The 20675-nt window shown below is 43.9% G+C and overlaps 1 protein-coding gene across 1 annotated transcript in view; it reads left to right on the forward strand.

The window, feature by feature from the left end:
- The window catches only part of LOC139059541 (sperm-specific sodium:proton exchanger-like), a 42972-nt gene extending 26134 nt beyond the window's left edge, over positions 1-16838 (forward strand). Inside the window, exons 18-24 of the mRNA XM_070537963.1 lie at positions 1286-1411; positions 6482-6586; positions 7162-7341; positions 9923-10060; positions 10748-10945; positions 16532-16663; positions 16776-16838. Coding sequence (XP_070394064.1) covers positions 1286-1411; positions 6482-6586; positions 7162-7341; positions 9923-10060; positions 10748-10945; positions 16532-16663; positions 16776-16838 — 942 coding nt within the window. The remainder of the gene's footprint in view (positions 1-1285; positions 1412-6481; positions 6587-7161; positions 7342-9922; positions 10061-10747; positions 10946-16531; positions 16664-16775) is intronic.
- The last annotated feature ends 3837 nt before the right edge of the window (positions 16839-20675 follow it).

A 20675-nucleotide genomic window follows, 5' to 3' on the forward strand; every position in this document is an offset into this window, starting at 1 on the left:
GCGCCATCTGCACATGCGTCACGTGCATGATCGAGTAATCGCTTCTTTTCCTCTACGCAACGATACCAAAGCAAGGCGCGTAAGTAGTATCGCTGCAATGATATGTGTGATAATAGGGCTACATATTTTCATTAGATGCGGTTTGAACAAGCGACCCTATGCTGAACCGAAATGAAAGACGTTTCACGTCAAAAAACAGCGCGTACAATAATTGTCTCCTACCTGTACTAACATACGGCGCAGAAACTCGGGGGGTTAACAAAGAAGCTCGGGATGCGAAGCAGTGCGCATCGACCGATTGAACGAATAATGGCGGAACGTTACTCCCTCCCCTCGAAGCCTTGCACGCGACGGAAGGCGGCGCGCTTCCTTCCCGCTTTCCTCCGTTGCGTGCGCGAGATTGAGCCGCGATCACCAACTCACCCTCCCACGCTTTCATTCGCACATACAACACACGGCTCGCGACGACGATGTTATCGCCCTTAGACTTTATACGGGACCTCACGGCGAAGCCGACGCCGACGACAGTACTGCGCCCGGAGTGTCCTTACAGTTTCTATCGCAATGAAACTGAACTCGAAAATGAAACAATTTTTGATAACTCAAAGGGAAGCTCTTTTCGAAGCGAGATCAGGATGCCTTAGTACGCGTACTTATAACGCGAGCTACACCAAGGAAGAAGCATGTGCATGCTGCGGTAAGGCACCATAAGCGAATTGTGCACGTCTCTGTGTATGCGTCAGTTGCGCAATAGTTTAGCGCAGCTCCGCGCTGCAACGCGAGTAGCAATCTATGCGTAATTCACTAGTTAATAAATGTTCACTTATCAGCATATAAACGAATCACCTTAGGACACGTTTTGAAATTTACGAACTGCTGTCGGTGACTTCGCAAGGCACCTAGGGGTCTGAGGCTGACACCAGTTTCTAGATTAGCTCCCACAAACTGCGCGACGAAATACGTTCACCTTCTAGATAAACTGGTTCTTCGCTGTTGGTCATCAAAACATTTTGCCACAGTTTTGACCGTGCTTATCTCGAAACTGGGTTAGTTTCGAAACTTCACTGCAAGTGCACATGCCTCGAGAAATCGCCGGCTTTGATTCAACAATTGCTGGTTCTCCTAATGGGATTTGTTAAGAGACGCATTATTAAATTTTGCAAGCTGCCTAACTATTTACCCTTAGCATGCACCCTTGCGACTAACGTTCCCCTCTTCGAGTACAGGCTGCTCCGGACAGTTAGTTTAGGCAGTCTGCCACACCGTCGAATCCCCATTCTCACAGATGCTGAAGGCACGACGCATGCACGTCATCGCCGGGCCCTGCAGCCTGCCGACCAGCTACAAGCCCATCGCCATGCTGCGCGTGATTCCCTGGATCGACTCGGACAGCGTGCGGCAGTTCCTCGCGGTGCGTGGTGTGGCGCTACGCACTGAGTCTTGCTCGCTCTCACTCGTTTCCGGCAGAGTCGGCCTTTGCAACAAGTCCGAACTCTTCTGGTTTCTGCCCGTATAGGAAACATTTTCTTGCGGGTGGGAGAACGTCTGCTCACGAGGGATTTACTATTTATGATCATAAACTCCACGCTAACACGTTGCCCAACCTGCCCATATTAAAACACGTGCGCCACCCTGTTAACTATTTTGATAAGCTGAAAGCCACATTGTTTGAATCTGGATATCGTTCAAATTACGATAGAGGAGCCCGTGAATCGTTTCTTATCTATTAGTTTGATACTGTCGCGTCTGGTTTCAATGAATGTGCAGTAAAATTGAGTTGCCTGTCTTCATAGCCCGTCACGTCTTCCCTCGTTTTCCTTCTTTTTATAGCAAATAGTAAAACGGGCTGAAGTGTCTCGCTCAAGACTTTCAGCCACACGTGTCATGGCCAGATTGAATAGCATAGGTCCGAGGATGGAGCCCTGGGGCACTCCCCTATATGGACGGAAGCGGCGGATTATTCCGACAAACAAAGCATGCAAACTGAGCTGCAAGCAGCGATCCTGAGCCTTAGCAACACTTTAGATAACCTCGGACTGCAACTCTCGCCAGAAAAGACAGAATTGATCAGCGTAGACGGAAAGAAAGCAACCAATGTAAACAAGCAGATCACTTTACACATCGGCCAAAGCGATATTACGTCGGCCAATGGACAAATTAGGATTCTTGGAGCACAGATTGCTAGCTGCAACAGCCCCCAGCTATGGATTCGCACACTAAAGCAAAAATGGAGACCGCTGTTGCACATGGTTAGACGAATATCGAGCAAGTATGGCGGAGCGCGTCAGAAAGCGTGCCAAACGCTTGCAAAAGCGGTCGCGGTTGGAAGGATTCTTTACGGGGCACCCTTGTACGAATTCTCTGAACGAGACCTCGGCGACATCGAAAAGTTACACAGGGCCACCCTCCGTACGATCACTGGGCTACCAAAGCACACGAGGAACGAGGACCTGCTCAAGCTCGTAGCGATTCCACCCATACGGGACATAATCAGTGAAGCACGAATTCGAATGCGATCCCGGTTGGAAAACACGACCCAAGGAAAACAGATCATGGCATGGGATAAACAAGTCCATGCGAAGCCAGAGCCCGCGGAAGCGACCATAACGCCACCATGGGAAACACCACTGGGCATACGGAGGCAACAACGCCCTATCGCCAGACGAAACGCGGAAGCTAGAAAAATATTTGAAAAGAGATTGGGATTAAGCACGCCGCAGCACACCACTGACATCTACACGGATGCTGCAATCACAAACGACATAGCAAGCATGGCCTGGGTTAGCACATCTGCACCCCAACACAATGGCTATCACACATGTCAGCTTCCTGGGGGTGCAACCTTGCACGCTGAGCTCTTAGCTATATGGGGAGCGGTCAACACCATTCCCATTGACATGGGAGACATTGCAGAGCAGAGTGTGCGAAAAAATTATCGGATCCTTACTGATTCGTACGAAGCAGTGGCCGAATTAACGGGGCCTACGACAGATGATGCGGTGGCCAACGACACCAGAAAAAAGCTAAAGAGAATACAGGACATTGGGACAAATGTTGAAATCCTATGGACACCGGGGCACACCGGCGCGGATGGGGGAAACGCAGCCGCTCACGCAGCTGCCGCGCAAGCGGGTGGGCTTGATTACTCGTACAGCTCCCCACACTCCATTTCCTCGCCAAACCCCGCGGACCAAAATCCATACCTAAAGATATTGGCTGCAGGCTCTCCTAGCAGAGCACTCATGCATTACATTCGTACTAAAATAAAAGCAGACAGTAAACGGAGACTATTAGAAGCTACACCAGTACATGTGTTTGACGACAAGGGCGGGCTTACCCGCACGGAAGAGGTTTTCTTGAATAAGGTTATGGCCAACGCTGCATACACACCACACATACTTGAGAAATGGCACCAACCCAGACAAGCCACGATTGCGAAGACTTACAGCCGATGTACACATTGCCAGGAGTCATGCAGAGCAGACTTGCAACACCTCATTTGGAGCTGTGCAGCTTTTTCACAAGGGAGATCCAACATTCAGCATCTACTACACGGAGACATTAGAACACTAGGAATTGCAATACAAACTAACCGTGAAACACAGAAAGCCATTGCGACATATGGCAGACAAAGTGGCCTGTTTCGAGTAGTGTAGAAGGGGTCGATCAGCCCATGTGAGAGCGGCGGAACTGAACATGCACCTGAGCCTGCATAAAGCGGAAGATCCCAGACTGAGATGAAGAAGTGTTTCAGCCAACAGTCTGGGTACCCATATTCCCTTCCCTCCTAATCCCCATCAGCGGCCTAGAGCCGTCCCCTTCCTTAAAATAAAGGCTTTATTCATTCATTCATTTTATAGCACGTCACTATTTTTCTTTTTCTTTTTTACTATCACGCCAGTATTTTTTCGTTTTCGTTTTTATTTTTATTTCAGAATTTTTCCTTTGCTTGGTAGCATAGCACTTATTTAGCGACGTGTTCTGTTAATACCTGACAATTAATTGCCTTTCGAACTTCACTTCTTGTGCGTATCATCGCTTTGTATCTTCAAATGATGTTTGCAAACGCCATCTGTTTATACATGTATCAGCTATTCTTTACAACGATTGACACCCATTTGGTTCACCCATATTCTTCGTTTTTCATGTAAACATATCTTCATCCTGTTGACATGCAGGTGTAGATGAACTGCACTTATGCCATACATTGTATCCTGATGGAGGCCGGACCCCGGCCGAAACGTCACTAAATCACTTCATACACGCGTCTACGTTACTGTGTATATTTGCCACTAACCAGAAACGCTTTTTCTGGCGTCTATATATATATATATATATATATATATATATATATATATATATATATATATATATATATATATATATATATATATATATATATATATATATATATATATATATATATATATATATATATATATGTATAGAGAGAGAGAGAGAGATAACATTTGAAGTATTCGTGTCAATTTAGGGATAAACAAAAAGTTCTGAAATCCTTTTCCGTGAAGAAAAAAAATGGCAAACGGCAGAGATTACATATTTACAGGAGATATGAGTTACTTTATGGGTGACGTGTAGCGAAAGCTTGACGTTTGTGCATTAATTATGGGTTTCCATAATGATAAGTCAATACGCGTCATGCAACTTTTATGCTTTATGCGAGGAATGCAGTTCCTGTTCCTCTGTCTCCTCCATTAAATATGCGAGGCGCAGTGTTTATAATTCGTCAAATGGGAAGCATGTTGTAAGTGACGAACGATGGATGTTTGATCTGTGTAGATAAATAAGTAACTTTCTACAAAGGTTTGTAGAAAGTTACTTATTGAAGCACTCCAGAGTGTCGAACCACCATTAACCGCAATGTCAAACACCAACTTCAACCTCGATGAAAATAAGGGAAATGTTAGTTTTATTTTTATGCTTTACACACGGTTCGTAATACGTTTCCCCGATGTCCTATGAGAACTGAAAAAGGCACCTTGTTTATATTTGCTCAGAATGAGAGGCAGGTTACGGGTAATGTGCATTCGAAGTTCGAAGTACGGCCTAAGTACAAAATTAGGTATGCGAGCAGAGTAAAGACACCAGTAGTTATGGAGGCATTGCGTAATCAAGGAGTTCAGAAAGCATATGTGAATAACTTAGAAAAAATTTACGGAGATTGCACAGCTACTTTACTCTTGCGCAAGAGAAATAGAAAATCGCCTGTCAAAAAGGGGTTAGGCAAGCAGACGAAATCTCTCCAATGCTATTCACTGCATGCTTAGTCGTATTCAAGAAATTAGACTAAGACGGCTTAGTAGTGAGGATCAACGGTGAATATCTCAGCAACCTTCGGTTTGCAGATGGCATTATCCTCTTCAGCAGCACTAGGAATAAAGTGCAACAAATGACAGAGGACCTTAACAAAGTGTAAGAGTGGGGTTGCAGATTAATATGCAGAAGACAAAGGTAAGGTTCGACAGCCTGATAAAGAAACAAGAATTCATGATCGCCAGTCAGCCTCTAGAGTATGTGCAGGAGTACGTTTATCTAGGTCAGTAACTCAAGGAGACCCTGATCACGAAACGGACATTTAAAGCAGAATAAAAATGGGTTGAATTGCATACAGCAGGCATTACCAAATCCTGATTGGGAGCTTACCACTGTCTTTGAAAAGAAAAGTCTACAACCATTGCATTTTACCAGTGCAAACATATGAGGCAGAAATTTGCAGGTTGACAAAGAAACTCGAGAACAAATTAAGGGCGGCGCAAAGAGCGATGGAACGAAGAATGTATAGGCGTAACGTTAGGAGACAGGAAGACAGCGGTTTAGATCAGTGAGTCAACTGGCACAGTCGATATTCTATATGACATTAGGAGAAGAAAATTAGGTAGAGTGATGTAATTAGGGTATTTGCAGGCACAAGTTATAATCGGCGGTCGCAAGACAGGCGTGATTGGAGGTCACAGGGAGAAGTTTTCGTCCTGCAGTGGGCGTAAAAGCTAGGCTACTGATGATGACGTATGCGAGAAATAGGGAGCGTTATAAGTATGTTTTACGATCAACTCAGAATTTACTTTCTTACCCTGGATAAACTACCAAAGCCGCCAAGATCGTATCCACTGAAAATTGGAGGAATATATTGGCCAATGTTCTGGTGAAGTAAAATGTGTGTTGATAAATTACTGCCTTTATGAAAATGTCTTTACAAGTGTTCGATAGCGTTATGTGCGGGCAACTTCTCAAACGCACCTGTCATAGAGGGACAACATTTTAATGGATGCGATTTGATTACAGGTGACTGAAGTTCTTATTGCAACTGCTCAAAATAAACAGCTTCGCTTGAAATAGGCTTGCAATTCTGCAACGTGTCACAAGTCTAGCATCTTTCTTTGTATATATATTAACAGCGGTCAGTAAACGTTGTTTTATTAAAATCGCCAATTTCTTATACGAGGCCCTGCCCTTCCTGCAGATCCAAATTCGCCCGGTCTCCTACCCGCCCGAAGCGGTCATCGTGGAGCGAGGGGACGATCTTGCTCACTTACTCTGGAATCCTCAAGGTACGCTCGTCGTTGCCGTATACACTGAGGCCCCATTTGCGCCTCAATAGCAACGAGGTTTAAAGAGACGCTTCAGGTAAAAATAACTTCAGCGGCTGTAGTAAACGCCTTTCTAAAATACCAGAGCAGACGCTCTTACGGTGATGGGAGGCCTTTAAGCCAGCACACAGACAATAACAAGACGAGTTGCGACGCTGCCCTGAAGCCGTACCACTCCACCGTGACGCCATCAATTTGATGTCGTCAGCTCGGACCCAGTTAATTTTTTTATCGGAAATGACCAGATAGTGTATTGAAGGAGCCAAAACCTAAAATCAGAGTTCTTCGCCACAACACCCAAGAACGAGAAAATACATTGACATCCGTGACGTGGTGCTGACGTAACGGCGCTGGAATTTCGGCGCAAAATTAGAACAACATTAGATAGATCCGTCCTTTATTTTCCCTTCCAGTAAGCGACTTCTAAGCGCCAAAGTAACAAAAGTTTACCTCTGAAGGAATACTCTGCCCGTCTAGACTAATAAAGTACTTAGTGTCCCTCAAATGCAGCGCGAAGGAGCACTGCTCTTAGGTGCTTCACCCGTGCACGCAGATCGAAGGCGAGTTCAGGAACCCCCGGGACGGCTCGCTCCCGAACTCGGTGTCGCAGCTGTTCTTCTACAACGAGGGCTACTTCCTGGACTACGTGAGCGCGCCCGCCTGTCTCGGTGTGCTGGGGCTGGTCACCGACGAGCCCTCCATCACGCGCGTGGTCGCCGAGACGCAGATCAACGTGAGCAACAACGCGGACGGCGTTTTTTTTTTTTTAAGCTATGACTGCAAGAGCGCAGCCTCGCACTGTAGTTTTGTTCAGTTACCAAGTACATGCGCTCCGGAATGTGTTTGTGCCGTCTACCGGGCTTGGAAGAAAGAGCTTGGTTTAGTTCGCGCGCATGCGGAGGACCGTTAGTCACTGATTTGGCAGAGTGCCAGCCGAATGCCTTCGATTGATTGATTGATTGATTGATTGATTGATTGATTGATTGATTGATTGAGTGAGTGAGTGAGTGAGTGAGTGAGTGAGTGAGTGAGTGAGTGAGTGAGTGAGTGAGTGAGTGAGTGAGTGAGTGAGTGAGTGAGTGAGTGAGTGAGTGAGTGAGTGAGTGAGTGAGTGAGTGAGTGAGTGAGTGAGTGAGTGAGTGAGTGAGTGAGTGAGTGAGTGAGTGAGTGAGTGAGTGAGTGAGTGAGTGAGTGAGTGAGTGAGTGAGTGAGTGAGTGAGTGAGTGAGTGAGTGAGTGAGTGAGTGAGTGAGTGAGTGAGTGAGTGAGTGAGTGAGTGAGTGAGTGAGTGAGTGAGTGAGTGAGTGAGTGAGTGAGTGAGTGAGTGAGTGAGTGAGTGAGTGAGTGAGTGAGTGAGTGAGTGAGTGAGTGAGTGAGTGAGTGAGTGAGTGAGTGAGTGAGTGAGTGAGTGAGTGAGTGAGTGAGTGAGTGAGCGAGTTCAATCACGGTACGCTTAAAGGGCAGAAGGGTCAGGGCAAAGATGGGGGAAAGGGAGAATAGTAAGAAATAGAACTCATACAATAACATTCATGCGCTTGATAATAGTGCTTGCCTGAGCTCGTGTCGTGCGCCATGTTTCCCCTTCCATTCTGTGCATCATTATTCTTTATGGAAACCTTTTCTTGTGACATTGATACATCCTTAGTGCTCAGTACGAATACGTAAACAAAATGCAGCACATGAGTAGTACAAAATAAGAAGCACTCTTTAATGTAACGCGCATTATAAGGTTTAAGAACGCTTACCATATAAACTACTTTATCTCATCATGGCTTCATAGATACGCCGTTAACCTCTACCCATATATTAAACTCCAGAAACAAGCAGTTCGCGTTATTAAATTCGCTCCACAGTTTTCACCTTCATTCCAACTTTTGTTGCTTTTAATATTTTGCCTTTGTCTAGCCTTTATTTCTATAATATAGGCATTATAATGTTTTTAACGTTGACTTCACTTTAGACACTTTCCCACAACATGCGCTCTCTAATCCCAATTCTACTCGCTTCGCTACCCATTGTAACTTGATCTTGCCTAGTGTCCGTACTAATTATGGCAGATCCACTTTGCTTTCTTCTTCAATAATATTTTGGAATAGTTTACACACTCGTATGACATCTGTATCATCCTTGCATATGTTTAAGAAAAACCTGAAATAATTTCGGTTTTTGAACCATAAATAATCTATAACTAATGAACGTTATTCATGCATTTATATATATATTTTTCTTTTCGACCAATATATGCTCTCTTTCGTTTGCTTTGCTTTCTTTTACTGTATAGGTTTACTCGTTTTACTTGAACAAGAGGTCCCGCCAATGGTTATTAAACCTTCAGACCTCCTTCGCTATATGCGCAACTATGCATAATTCCTAATGTACGTAATAAACTTCAATTGAATTGAACTGAATTAAGCAAGCTGTATATAAGGAATAGTAATATCTGCAAGTGGTCTCACAAGTTGAAAGCCAATTCATCACACTAAATAAAGGTGTTTTGCGGCAAACAACAGAAATATATATATATATATATATATATATATATATATATATATATATATATATATATATATATATATATATATATATATATATATATATATATATATATATATATATATATATATATATATATACATGAGCACGTATTCGTAGATATGCAGTTTATAGCACTACCATTGCGAAGCTGACATATACACATTTAGAATATATATATATATATATATATATATATATATATATATATATATATATATATATATATTCTAAATGTGTATATGTCAGCTTCGCAATGGTAGTGCTATAAACTGCATATCTACGAACAATACGTGCTCATGTATAAAAAATAGCACGCAGTTCACGTAGAGGAAATTATTGGCATCTTCCTGAGGCATATAGTCTCTAGTAACAAAGAATAGCAAGTTCTACACAAGCGACATGAACGGTTAACGCTTACTTTATTAACCATCTAATTGAGTATCCCTGTATCAATGGCTGAGGTCGTGACTCCTACTCACGAACTATTGCGTACGAACTGCCATGTGTGTAAATCCAAAGATATTCCTCGTATATACCTGGATGCAATGATCTCCTGAGCCTGCTAATGGGCCTTCTATACCAGAATCTTCCAAATACGTTACATTGAATCTTTAACAGTCATCACCGTGAAGTTCAGGCCTACAGAAGAAAACACCGCGTGTGCATGTCTCAGAACGCCGCGTTCAACAGTCGCAGATGTCGTACTGTTCCGGCATCACGAGGACTGCTTTGCGCTGTCGGAACAGGTGAATGTACTCTTCGTCGCCCTCATTCATGCAGGCGTACGAGGTGCCAAGGGAGCGCGTCATCGAGGCAATAGAGATCTTCACCAGGCCTCCGAGCTTCCTTTATCAGATTTGGTCTTACATCGCCAGGATCATTGCCTTCATGGTACTACAGAAGCAGCCAAAATACCAGGTCAGTGACAAAGTGCGGCTCACATTCGTTGGCAAAAGCAGCTTTTCTAGATGTCATCGAGAGGGCATAGTTAAAACCGCTTTAGTCGCACGATCTGCTGTCTACCACAGCCGCAATAAAAAGTCGCAGAATAAAGCGTACACATAGCGTCTCTGCGGGGGTGTATATATATATACATATATATATATACATATATATATATATATATATATATATATATATATATATATATATATATATATATATATATATATATATATATATATATATATATATATATATATATATATATATATATAAGTGCGCTCAGCCTTCCCCTGCGAGGAGCATATCCAAGACGCAATTACAGAAAACAATGCGCCATCACCGGGGCACTTTTGAAATCGTGCTCTTGACTGCGAAGTCATCAGTATGTCATCAGCAGCAACGAGTCTATAGCATATCTTCGGTATGCTTCAGCATACAATCGTTAATGTTGACACGCTTTCTACAGTGTTGCCGCCGTTGCTGCAGCTTGCGCAAGCAAGAACCGCGAGAGCATTGTTGTTTACGGCAGGACCGGTGACAGTGTAATGGTACGTCTGTAGCGGTGTGCTCAAACGTACAGGAACAAACGAAGTAACAAGCACGTCGCCCGCTCTAGTGATCACTCTTTCGCCTCACCTCTCTCTCTTCCTCCCGACCCAGACGTGGCCCCTGGACAAAATCAGCCGGCGGCTGGAATCCTTCCTTCTGCCCGACCTGGAACGCTGCTCGAAATTCAGCCTGACCGCCGAAATAGAGGACGCCATTCTGATACAGGGCACCGCCTTCGATCCCGAAACGCAAGATAGTTTCGTCGCCCCAATGTACCTGCCATCGCATTCTATGAAGATCACCTTCCCGGTAAACGTCGTTGCACCTACCACGTTCACATTTTTATTGAAAAACGACAATTAGCCGTGATGGTATCACCCAACCTGGAAAGCAGCGGAAGCGATTTCTAGTGCAGTATGAGGACTTCTGGGGCACTGTGACGTAAATCTATTCCAAATGTTTCTATGCCATTTCTGCAATCAGCCCTCCACGATTCGTCAGAAACTATTTCGAGCCACCCCCACTTCACCTGTCTCTCACGCGACGTCACGAAAACCGCGAGAATGCCCCGTCTGGCCGAATAAATGTAAAGTAGTTAGTTCCGATTCTGCCCTTCTTTCGCCATTCCTCCGCTAAACGTTTTGGGGCTGAGTCTACTTCGTCTGTCTGTCACACGACGTCATAAAACCGCGAAAGTTCACCACTTACAAGTGGCGTGTACGCATAAAGATGCATTATTATGCCGAAAAAAAAACTTTCTTTTTTTTTTTGGAATAGCCGAAGACTGCCCCGTTCCGAAAGGAATAGAGGATCGCCGCTCTTCAATAACTCTCGCACTGGCTGCTTGGAGTTGCCGCAGAGAAGGGATTTATTTGCGTATAATAATTTTTTCCATGACAGTACAGCGCTGCCGAGCCCTTTCGACACGTAGGCGACATCTCTCTGCCAACATTCCTTCGCTGAGAACCCATTTTAGGCGGCAAATCTTATCCTTTCTTTGCATTCCGCACCGCGATTTTCGACAAGTTACCGCAAGCTAACTAAGAGGAAGATGTGAAACATAGTTCCAGCGCACATTTGAACAAGGACGAGGCGAGAAAGACAACACAAACGCTGGCGTTTGTGTTGTCTTTCTCGCCTCGTCCTTGTTCAAATGTGCGCTGGCACTATGTTTCACAATGCTAATCATAACCAACTAGCCCAGCTGTCCATACTAAGAGGAAGATGGTCAGTCGCAGACGCCGGCGCCAACCTCCTCATACTGTTATCTACTTTCCCTGCGGTATTTCGGTCCAACCAACATCCTCTCCCCTTCTTGGTGTTCTGCGCCATTTGTCGTTCAATTAGGTAATAAGAAACTATCAAGAAAGGCAATGCTCTTCGCTTTGAAAGCGAATAGTGGCTTCCGATGAAAGAGCAGAGCGTTTGATAGGGCGATTCAAACAACGCTGGTGGTCACTGCCTGATGCTTGTGTCGGTGGTTACCTAAACTTGACGTCAGGAGATTTGAATAAAAATAGATTGGAATAGTTTTGCGTTATAACACCCGTGGTTGTTGTGCGATTGATTGATTCATTCATTCATTTATTCAGTCATTCGTTGATTGATTGATTGATTGATTGATTGATTGATTGATTGATTGATTGATTGATTGATTGATTGATTGATTGATTGATTGATTTTGACATCCCAAAGCAACACAGTGGCTCTGAAAAACGCCGTAAGTGACGGCCTTCAGGTTCACTGTAACGACTTCGGGTTGTATAACACGCATTCAAAACTCGGTGCACGAGCATTATTTTGTTCTTTTTCCGCATTGCGCCCTCTGGAAATTTCGCTTCAAATCGGTTAGCACATCAAAAGCCACAACAATGGTTGAAGTCAGGATTATGAAGTTTAGACAGATTCGTGTAACGTGCGTCATTCTCATGCCAGCCTAACCGCCGTGTCAGGAATCGTATCTCCATGCAGTAACATATCTGGGGCAGCATTCCGATGGTTGTCGCGTAAGGCAGAAAGAAAACGTTATGACCCAGACTAGGTAGCCTTAACCTAAATAATGATGCCTGATTATCGCTGTTGGACCTAACTTACTTTCGACATAAGCTTCAGTGGTGCCTTACGAAATTATGGAGTCCTCGAAGCGCTCTGTAACGGCCATTCAAAGGCACTGGTAGTATGAAGCAGCATAGGCTCTGCCCGTGATATCGATACGGTGCGGTCAATAACAGCGGAACGAAATCAAAGGGAAACACTAGCATTTCGCCGGAAGTGGCTCCGGCCACGCTACTGCGCCATCTCAGCCACCGCGTTACAGTGCCGGAATTACTATCATCTCACGATCTGAGAGCCACGAAATTTCGCGTGCCATGAACCACCTGCGAGCAAAATTAAAGAGCCCGTTCAACGACTGAATAAGCGGCCGCGGCGCCCTTGCTTCACGTATAATGACCCGCCACCTGACCCCCCGCAAGAACGGTTGGGCGGCCGCGTTGCCAGGGGTTCAGGAAACGCTGTCGCGTGCACCCCGCAAGAAAAAAACGAAGCCTAACGGTCTTTTTCCTCAGAGCCACCAATAATACTCGAGCCCAACCGCAACCTGGGAGCCCATTTCCTGGGCGTGTATGCCACCAGTGGATGTCGGACACGCATGTGAGATGTGCCACCGCTTAGGAGAGAAATCGATGCACTTGTTGCCGCTCCTTGCGGCCCGAACAGCATGCAGGAATGGCAGAGAATAACGGTGTCTCGATAATATATTCCAGACAACTTTGCAAGGGTGCTTTGTCAGTGACAAAGGTGCTTACGCACCTCACACACAGTATGTCTAGCATGGATGGATTTGATATGAATGTTTCCATATGGTTTAATGTGCTTAAGAGGAAGCTTTGGCTCGGGCCCAACTCCGACGCGGCCTATTCAAATACATGTAAAACGCAAAAACGTTTTTCTGAAATAACCCCTGGAACGATTTTAATCAAATTTGTTGCACTTGAGAGAGAAAGTTAAATTCTAGTGACTGTTGGAAGCAGAATTTCGATTTAGGTCCTGGATTTTGTTAAAAGAATTTTAAAAAATTATGATGTTCGAAAAACACAGAAGAACAAAGTTTACAAATTCATAACTCTGCATCGCAGTTCTGTAAACGGCATCCATTAGACCATTGAAAACGGGCAAATTTGATTTGTTATTTTATATCTTACGTGAATTTTTTACGTTGTTTACAAAGCTTCTGCAAAAACTGTATTTACATATTACCAAATTTTTTGAGATTCGTGTATAGAATACCAATTTTGTCCGCTTTTGATGTACTATTATTACGCACTTTATTTCTTCATTTTCATTATTTATACTTATTGTGTTGCAATGATTTCTTGTATGTATAATTGTATCATTCGTATATATAAGTATGTATATGCGTGTATTATGTGTATATATGTATATATTTTTTGCACTGTTGTCTGCTGTGCTCGTGGCGCCAGGGGCCTAGTCAGGCGTGTATAGTCTCGCCTTTTGCTCCGGCGCCATGACAATCTTGTATTGTCAAAATTGTAATAAACTTCAAACTTCAAACTTCAATTCACAGAATTGTATTATCGTTTTTCGTTTCTATGTTACATAGTTGTAAACTTGATAGTTCCTTTTTTTTTAATTTGCGATTTTTGCCAATTTTTTATAAAAAATTAAAGACCCAACTCAAAAATTGGAAACCGACAGTCACTAGATTTTAAGTTTTTCTTTTAAAGGCAACAAACCTCGTCCAATTTGGTGCTGTGCTTGCTGAGAAAAACGAATTCTCCTTCTACGTGTATTTAGATAGGAGCACCCGAGCTAAAGCTTCCTCTTAATATAGATATAACGGTTAATTCTAACATGGCTTATATACGGTTCATAGTAATAGTGATACAATGGATATGCGGTTTAATATGGATATTCAATATACATAGTGGCCGAGGACACGGGAAGCTCAGAAAACTCCATTTGGTGGGTCTACCTGCTTCTATTTTATTACAGCCCATTCTGTAGACTTTTTATTTTACTCTGGCATGTCCCTCCACTAGACACTCACCTCTGCTCAAAAAAGTGGTTTAAGAAGACTTGTTGCAGGGGAGGGGAGGGGGGTCAAGTTGGTTTGTGATATGCAGTAAAATTAAAAGAATGCACAAAAGACAGCACAAATGGAACAGCACAAGCGTGCGTACTGTGCAGTCTTGTCCGTGTCATTTTTGCACTTCATATAAAAAAAACTGGATGGCAGGGCCACCCGTCGACTGAAGTGCTCACTGCGCTTTTGACCCTGACACTCCACGGCGATGCTTGGGCGAAAATTTTGTGTCCAGGCGCTCACGGGGCTTGCACGAATGTACCCGACTGAGGACGCCTTTCTTCAGCAACTCCTCCTCCTGATAATTACCCGAGAAGCACTCGTGAACGGCCTCGGAGATCCTACGGCAATAGCGCGCGATATATTATAGCCAATGGTTTTTCAAGCCCAGTGTATCCCTCTGCCGAGTGGCGGCAGTGTCTCGCTCATTCCATATATGGGTATCTTAATATTTAAACGCACAAGAAAGTTATAAAGGACAAGCCTGTTGACATGTACCCACGCCCACTTTCATAGGAAACGCTCATATCACGTTATATCAAGGTTGAGTCAAGGAATAGCTTGGAGTCGAGGCTTTCTTGACAGTACAGAGGTAACACTCCTAATTCTGTCATTTACCGTCCGAAAACTGCGCAATCGGTTACGAGGGAGCCATAGTAAGGGACTCCGCGTTAATTTCGGCCATCTAGGATTCTATAACGGGCACCTACATCTATGTACATGAGCATTTTTTACATTTCGCCCCCAATAGAAGTGCAGTCGCCGTAGCGAGAATTTGAATCCACGATCACTCAGCAAAAACTGTCATCAGCAAAACTCCATAGCCACTGAGCATCCACATTGTGCAAAATGTTGTTCATAATTATCAAATTTTAATCAGTTGGGAGCAAATCCAATCTCTAGATGAAGCTGATGAAAGACGATGTCTTCCTTGGCGAGTCAGGAGTGATGATAGTGCGTGTGAGTCGTATAATTTATTGTTACAGCCGCGCTGAAGTGACAACGGTGCATCGACGTACACTAGAGGATGAATCGCCTTCCAACAGCTCGTTATTTATCATCATCATCATAATCGTCATTGGCCTCACCACCATCACGTCGTTATCGCAATCATCATCATCATTGTCATGTTATCCACATTATCATAATGATCATTATCAAAATGATCGACGTCTAACCTCCCTGTCTTTCCGTGTATTTCTCCTCCTTCTCCTCCACCATCGACATAGTCATCATCAGCACGCCTCTCGCAATATTTATTATCATTATCTATCATTATCGTCATTATAATCAGTAATTATCATCATTATTGTCACATTTTTAGACTGTGGTATGTTCGGGATAGGCCCACAAAAGAGGCTAGAAACAGACATGCCCGATACAGAAAAGTGGCAGTAACTCGCCAAGGCCGATAAGGTCTTCGAAATATTCCTTCATTATTAAAATCTGCTGCGCGGTTATGGACGCGTTGCAAACTGCTGTGGCCACAGGACTTTACTAGTGTATGCGATGCGTGCTTGTATAATTGAGGAATAGCGAACAATCCGCGAATTAACGCACACACCAGGGATTACATTATTGCATTTTTAAAATATTTTATTACCTACAATTCACCACTTGCGCTTCAGTTACTGGTGCTTCAGCCGCTTCAGTGGAGCTAGGCCGGCTGAACTGATTTCGCCAACTTTCGCAATAGGCTTCGCCAGTAGGACACGCCTGTTTACGTACACGCACAAGACGCACAGGCGTTAATTGCGCAACCTAACAAGGAATTCCATTTCCTCCACCAGTTTTACCAAGATCGGCTGCGCCCGGTGATGTTGATAATCGCCAGCAAGGGCTACAAGCTTCCGCCGGAATTCGACTGGCTCCAGACCAAAGCAGACGACGAGAGACAGAACGAATACGAGGAAAACTTCAAGGTTGGCGACGCTATAGTGGTAAGGCGGCGCACGCGCTCTTTCCGGTGGTTCCAACGTGACAGTGCCCCGTTTTCTCCAACTATCACCGTGTCTTTTCCTTTCCTGCTTTCAGGAACGAGGCGACGATCTAATGGAGCAGGTCACGTCGCACCGTCAAAGTATGGATTTATATTGACAGAAGGCGCCAGAACCTGCGAAATGACGACGACTTTGATTAGCTGTAATGTAAAACGTCCTTCGTTGATGAGTGCCGAAGGGCGGCTTTTTGATATTTTGCAACGAGTTAGTGTATATGCGTGGCCGAAGGACAAAAAAATAAGAATACTACGTCTGATAAACGCTGCTCTCGGCCTCCGTTTCTATGAGCGCGCTAATACCGCACAAATGTTGTAAATGTGTTCCCGGGAAGAAGCGTCGTGTGCCGTCCCCAGCAGCGACGTGAATCCAATTGGATGTCGGCCATTAGTACCGCCGAACCAAGGTTCGAACAAATAACGGGAATATTTTCGAGTGTCTATAGGCTCCCGCTTTTATTAATGGACCTCTCACCAGGTGTCGGCATTGCAAACAAGCTCGGCGCGTCGATCGTGCGGTGGCAATCGCGTCTGCGAAGTACGAAACGGCGGCGTGGAGCGAAAACTCAAGCAGAAGGCCGCGCGGCCTTCGTCTCCAGGTAGCCGTGCTTCTAGAGAGAGAGTCGAGGTCACATATGCCGCTACGCAAAATCCACAGGCTGAAACGATAGCCGCTATGGCACGTGACTTTGGTTACTCGTCCAAGGCGTCCTGGTTACTCGTCCAAGGCGGAACGTGGAATGCTGCCGCTGGAAATGCACCGCACTTAAAAGGAAAAAAAATTGGAGGGCGCCTAAGCTTCGTCTTTAAGAGTGGAATGCAATAGCAATCATACCGCAGCTTTCTTTCGGGTGCGCGGAGGCGAGCGCCATCTGGATGATGGTGTCACAAGGAACCAAGCGGGTCGTGCCGCTCTATGAATGGCAGAAACGCTGGAAAAGAGGTTTCTGTTTGAGTTAATTTCCACGTAACAGCATTATGTTTCTTTTCTTGTACACTCAAATCGCAATCCGACGTTATCATGTCTGTACGTTGTGTTTAGTTCGTACTTTAACGATTTTTCTGATCCATTTTACTTTGAGGAATTCAATTATTTCAATAACGCCTCTGCGCCATGCGGAGGGTCTGCGTGTTTGTGGTTCAGAATGATTTTGCGCGAAAGGACGTCCGACGCTGACACCGGATTTATTTTTTTTTTGCGACATCGGTCCCTTAACGCTATCGCGTTAAAACAATATGGGGCAGGTCACGTCGACAGCGCGACTCCGTCCAGGTAGGAAAGAAACTCAGCTTGCAGACGCTAGTCGGTGCACAAGGGGAGAGATTCCTGGCGAAGGGGTAACCGGATAGTTAAATTTCGTGTCTTCTTCAATAATGAACCGATTTTAAATAATTTCGATAATACGCTCCCTACGTACATGATAATTTTCATTGTTACAACTCGTCAGCAGTCGAACTAGGAGATTAAGAGTATTGCAGGAAAAAAAGGAAGTAATTATAGCAAGGCAATGATTACAGGCGTAGCTAATCGTAGAATATAGTGACATAGGTTTTAAAAACAAAAGTTAAGATCGAGATCAAATAAGCAAAAGGCTGCATGACGATAAATGTAAAACCTGAATAAATCAAACGGGCTAGGTGGACGCTTGTTTGCGCTCCGTTTTATAGGGCATGCCAATAGGCATCATCATCACCATGTAAAACCAAAATTTGCAATGGGGCCTCGTGAGGAACCCTTTAAAGGATGCATTCAATTGTTTGTACATAACAGTTTAGCTAACGTGTATGAAAAGTGTTCAACCAAGCTACATACGTAGTAGTATTGTCCATGTGTAAATACAAGAGCATAAAACGCACGCTTCTGAAAATGCTTCGAAACGTAGCGCACTAAAGATGCCGCGCAAACTTCTCAAACATCTAAGCGGGAGTCGCATCCAGGATGTATTAATGTGAAAGCATTATATGCCCCATTACGCGAAAATCGTGCCGCAGAGGCGGCCGCGTGACCTAGCGATAGTACCAAAAATGGCCGACGGCGCAAAGAGTAAAAAAATGTCAAAAGTGCTCAGGCTGACGTCAAATTTGTGAGGGAGGTTGCTGTAAACAAAGGTAAATAATGGTATTGTAAAGAAAATTTGGTTTACTTCAGCCTAGGTGGGAATGGGAATCAAACCCGGGCCTCTGGGATGAAAGGCGAGCATGTGCACGCTTCCCGGACGCTACGCCGGTTCCACGGTTCAGGCATTAAAAAAAATAAGCACTAATGTTTTGGGGTTAGAGAAAGAGAAATACGTTTGATGAGGCGAAAGGAAAAAAATTTGGCCACAAGAGAGAGAGAGAGAGATGCATTTATTTTCAAAGAAAAAATGAGAGGTGGTCCTCATTCACAGTTCTGAAGCAGCATTGGGCAAGAAAAATGGGGCATGAAAAGAGAAAGAAAATTTTCATGACGGGATAGGAAATGGCAGTAAATGAACGTGAATAGCGAGCACTAAAATTCTCAAACCCAGACAACTCCGGCGCAAGAATTTGACGATTCCCTTTAGTATGTCGTCCACAGGAGCCACTAGCCAGTAATGGCGACAGGAGCGTTGACGTGACCTACTCATGGCAAATAAGCCACATCGAACTGAAATATAAGATGAAGGAAGGTCCCTTTTCTGCTTCCTCCACCTTATGTAGACACAACATAACTTGTATCTAAATCTTCCGTCGTCTTCGTTTCCAGCGCTCTGTTGTTCATTTGATATGAATCAATACCAACACGCCTACTTTTCCATCCTCTTCCCTATATCTCATCTACTACTCCATTTCCCGCGACAGAAAGTATGTCGACCGAAATCAAACTCGCCGCAAGCGAACAATTAATTAAATATAGAAAAGGGCTGGCAAAATTCAGCCTGTTCTTGTAATTTTCTAACGTTAGTGGCATGGTGGTCGCTGCCTATGATGGGAAACTGGTTGAAGTGAGTGAGTGAAAGAACTTGATTTCGGTCCATAGAAGACGCAGGGGAGACTCCACGTAGGGACCACCAAGCCGAGCTTGACAGCCCGATCGCGGGAACTCTGGACGGCCAGGGTTCTATCGTCTACACAGATCAATCCGGATTTTCTTGCTTTATTTCTTGTTTCCGTTGGGGCTCACATTAAAACCGATTATTTTTTCTTGTATGCACGAAAGGATTTTCATATCGACGAAGAAATTGGTCTCGTTGCTCTGATATAAATGTTCCTTTCTATCACGCAAATATAACAACCTGATTCCGTGCTAAAGAAGATGAAGACAAGAACGCACTGATTCTTTTAACCTTTCTATTTAATTTTAATCCTTCTATATCATATTTCCGCGATTTAGTTCTTCATCAATATATAATAAAATTCAAATACCGTAAATAGGAATAAAACAAACGAATTCAAGATCTGCGAGATACATTTTACCTCAATCCTGTGTTGTGCTAAAGAAAATGAAGACAAGAACGCACTGATTATTTTAACGCTTCCATTTAATTTTAATCCTTCTCTGTCATATTTCCACGATTTATTTCTTCATCAATAAATTATAAAATTGAAATACCGTAAATACGAATAAAACAAAGGAATGCAATATCTGCGAGATACATTTTACCTCAATCCCCTGTTTTACCTTAGTTACTACTGTTAAGTTTTATTTTATTATTTCTACAAAGTTGGCTGTACGCAGTGCGCATTATTTTATTTCACTTATGATCGGTCCCTTTCGTATATTCAATAATATTTTGTCCTAATACCATTTCGCTTTTAGCCTATCCCCCGCAGTGGTTTTGTGCCATATTATAAGGAATCATCATCAACAGCACCAGTATAGCCACCTCCCGAAATCCAGGTTTTTAAACGTTTTTGCGCTCAAATAAACAAATTTTTGTTAATCATATGTAACAGACTATTGAGCTTTCCGTCTT

Source organism: Dermacentor albipictus, chromosome 4 (assembly GCF_038994185.2).
Source record: "Dermacentor albipictus isolate Rhodes 1998 colony chromosome 4, USDA_Dalb.pri_finalv2, whole genome shotgun sequence".
NCBI lineage: Eukaryota > Metazoa > Arthropoda > Arachnida > Ixodida > Ixodidae > Dermacentor > Dermacentor albipictus.